The sequence below is a fragment of the Buceros rhinoceros genome, unplaced genomic scaffold (assembly GCF_000710305.1).
Source record: "Buceros rhinoceros silvestris isolate BGI_N320 unplaced genomic scaffold, ASM71030v1 scaffold20160, whole genome shotgun sequence".
NCBI classification, from domain to species: Eukaryota; Metazoa; Chordata; class Aves; order Bucerotiformes; family Bucerotidae; genus Buceros; species Buceros rhinoceros.
In genome coordinates this window covers 23,214-27,116 of record NW_010391633.1, presented here as the reverse complement: position 1 = coordinate 27,116, position 3,903 = coordinate 23,214, and the positions used below count along the sequence as shown (strand labels likewise).

The 3,903-nt window shown below is 40.1% G+C and overlaps 1 protein-coding gene across 1 annotated transcript in view; it reads right to left on the bottom strand.

The window, feature by feature from the left end:
• Window positions 1–694: 694 nt before the first annotated feature.
• Window positions 695–3,903, bottom strand: part of GLTSCR1L (GLTSCR1-like) — a 15,721-nt gene continuing 12,512 nt past the window's right edge. The window contains exons 9-11 of the mRNA XM_010142563.1: window positions 3,781–3,875; window positions 2,294–2,396; window positions 695–1,497 (exon numbers count right to left, since the gene is read on the bottom strand). Of these exons, the coding sequence (XP_010140865.1) occupies window positions 695–1,497; window positions 2,294–2,396; window positions 3,781–3,875 (1,001 nt within the window). The remainder of the gene's footprint in view (window positions 1,498–2,293; window positions 2,397–3,780; window positions 3,876–3,903) is intronic.

The window sequence follows — 3,903 nt, the reverse complement described above, 5'->3', positions numbered from 1 at the left end:
TGGCTTCCATTCTACCTTCCTTAGTCAAGCATTTATTACTTCATATCATGCCACTGTGACTAAGATCATATAATACCATCCCACAGACTAAAGTTACCCACTACAAATATATCATCAAGTACTAGTTTCTGCTCAGAAAGCAATAGAAAAGCACTTTAAATTATGAAGCCTTGTAAACACACCGATGATATCCTTCCAACTGAGGAATCCTAGAACACAGATTCATTAACAAAGCAAATCATCACTTCTGAAGAGAGGTACAGTGGGTTTTCCAGAAAAACTAAACATTTGATGACTTGTGGAAGAGAAGGGTAAGGGAGAATTGTTACTTCCGTCACTTTTTAAAAACATTTTCTTAATAAATATATCCTTTCAAATGACTGTGATTGTCAGTATATTACCGTATTACATAGGGCCTAAAGACCCGCGACCTTGTTACGCCGCAGGACTGCGCAATTATCAAAAGCACTATCATAATAATACTTGAAATAGTAAGGCCCTAACAGACTGCATTCTACCAAGGATTAACTTTACTTGGAGATCTCACTGTAACCACAATGAGTATTGCTCTCAAACACAGAACAGAATCTAGTTTAGAAAGGTTAACCTTTAATGCATGTCAGGCTGTACTTGTGGTGTCATTCACATTTGCTTCTGCGAAGAGAAACGTAACTTGTCCATGGTACTGTAACTATTAACACTCTAAGATACTATTTACAGCGGCTTCTAAAATAGAGTCAGTTTCTACAACGCCTTCACTGTGGTCTGGAATAAATTTTTCCAGGCAGTTTTCCTGTGAAGCGATAGGTGAAAAAGTAGGAAATTCTAATTCAACCGAGCCACTACTTGCTGCCTCGTTTTGTGGCTGTCTCCCAGCTTTTTTAAGTTCCAAGATGTTTTTAAATGTAGTTTCTAAACTCTTACTGAGCAGTAAGTCTTGCTGGGGATCGCCAGAGCCTTTCCTGTTATCGAGATGTAAAACCTCATTCTTTGGAGAGCTCCTCAGAGTTTTGTCCTGGAGGGAATTATTACACGTTACCTTTGAGAAAGGCTGAACTGTGTTCCTTGATATTTTATTGTGTGTTCCATGACCACCTCTTGACACAGTTTTTGACAAGTCTTCAGAACTCGAAGAATTTTCAGTGGACTTGGCAAGATCTTTCCCAACCATCTTTCCTTCAGAAAGGGCCACGTAGTGGCTCCCAGAGGAACAATTAGCTTTTTCAAACTTTAAAGCTTTAGTGAGGCTCTCCGATTTTTTAGTAGAAGCTATTCCTTCTTGGGGCGTCAGAACGTTGTTAGGCACTAGAGGAAGTTTACTGTGGTTTGTGGACTCTGCTGAGCTGGATTTTGGTCGGTCTCTGGCTTGGGTTTTGGTAGTCTGACTTCGAGAAGGTAATGTTTTGCTAGGCTGATGGTCACTTTTGCTGGACTGTGCTTCTTCAGCTGCTTTATCAAATGGTTTGGCAGAACAACAAAAATCAGCCTGATAACCATCTGAAAATTAAGTAGGAAGATTTTACTTACATTACCTATATATCAAAATAACAGACACACCAACATAACTTCTGAGTATTCACAGAACATCCACAGCCTACAGATTCACGTCTACAAGAGACATCCACATGCTGAAGTGTTCTGCTGTCTCCAGGGTAGGGGAGTATCACCAAGTTCTCTGTCACACTACGCATGTTAAGTGCACTGTAAAAGCAGACTAAGGGCACTTCCCAGCATTCTAAACATGTAAATATGGTATCTGGAAGACTAATCCTCCTTTAATACATCCTCTGAGTATCTTTTAAAACATACAGAACATGTAAACAAACAGTAGCTGTTATGTGACACAAGTAATATGTTTCTAGCCGCTATGTTCAACAACAGCCTGGTTAAAAATGCTGCCATTTAAGTGGCCACAACACTCCAAAAGCAGCACTTCTTTAAGATGAACAAGAGTGGTCATGCTTCCTACAGTGGTGTTCTTCCTGACTGCCAACAACCTTACAGGTTCTTTCCTGCTACAGCTGACAATATGCAGGAGTCTACTGACAAAAGAAACTCAGCAATACTTCTCTGACAAACAAACCAAATCTATTTTTTCCCTAAAAAACTGCCCTCAACTTTACAGTGTCTCTAGATCATTGAATCTGGGACTAATCAAAAAATTAACTTCCAACTGCTTATTCAGTATTTCGGTTATGGGAATCCCATCAGTGTCTCACTGTGTCCACAACTATTTTTAAACACTCCATTCAGATGCTGCTTTCGCAAGATTTTGAAGTTAACCATCACTTACCAGGATCCACAAGTGCAAGACGCTTATCCCGGGTCAGAGATGCCCTTTCTTCCTGGTTAAACATCCTATCAATCATCACCATTTCTGCGGAGGGATTAATCCGCTGTGGGAAAAGGAAAAAAAACAACCGTCTCTGTAGTCGGTCATTAAATTAAATATTGTGGAGATAGATTTGTTGACAACTCCACAGCATCTTTAACGATCTTAACTGTCACACCAACTGCTACTGAAGCTCAACCATAAAATACTATTTACATTTGGTGGCACATTTTATTTGTTAAAGGTTTTAAAACAGGGAGTTACTGCTACAGCTGCAAGAATTGTACCTTTTCAGGACTGAGTATGTTTACCACAATTTTTAGCTCACACGCTCTTTCTCTTTTAGAGAGAAAACCAGCAAAAATCTTGCAATGGGACCACCCACTACCCCTCATTTTGTCCCTGCACTTCTCTCCTATCCTTCTAACCACCTGGTGCTGAGCTGCCTTTTGCTGACAATGCCTTCAAACAGGGTGGCTCCATCCATCACAGAATAAAGTTCACTCGCTATTAAGTCACGACACAGGTAACTGGTTCCAAACCTGAACACTATGTGAAACAACCTCTTCACAATGACTGACTGGGCTTTACCACACAACGTACCAGATGTGAGAAGAACAGATTTTAACCTCCATCTCCCCTTTGCACCTGCAACTATTTGCAAAGACTTGATGGTGAGTGTCTTTTTTTAATGGGACTGCTAGGTTCCAAAGCCATATTAATTCTAGCGCTTTTATTACGTAGTCCTGTCTCTAAAGCAGTGTGATTTAAAACTATTATACTCAAATTCAAAACTTTTCCAGGCTTGAAAACCAGCATGTGTCTGAAGCCACAATGAATTTCCCGATCCTTGTAAAATACACTCTTAAATTAACTTGGTCAGTTTTCTTTTGTGATTGTGAAAGCATTTATTTCAGAAGCATTTCTGATGAAAAAGTGAGGCTCCACCCAGCTTCTGAGAAGTAATGATTTCCTAAATTGTAATACGAGTTGCCTCCAATTACAATATTGCTGGAGGCCTCTGAATGGAGATTTTCAACATTCCTTTAGGCTCTATCACCCACAGAAATCACCTGCCTGACTACCACAGCCTGTTTGGCACAGGCGCAATGCAGTAAGCAGAGAGCCATTCCTGTGTCCCCAACGCCTATGGAACTTACACGCAACAGCAGCCTTACTTAGGCCACCTGTGAAATACCAACTCACATTTCACTCATTTTAAGATGTGTGCATACACTTGAAAACACAGGTTGGCTACTGAGGATGCTGGTGCAGTAACAAGTACACTGGCTGTATGTATCTTTAAAAACTTCATGTATATGCTTCGCACCTTCACAAGGTGATAAATATTGAAATGCTAACTGTCACCTTCCTGGAACTCTTTTGCCTATTTAACAAACTGAATCACACCCTACGAACACAAAATGTACCTGGGTTATACACCTTACCATTGCATCTTCTATAAGCAAACATCTGTATTTGTTCAGCATAGCCTGTGTCCTCTTCAGAAGCTGCGTAGCTACAGATTCAAATTCACTGTCCACTAGAAAGACAAGAGTAAACTTTCAAAT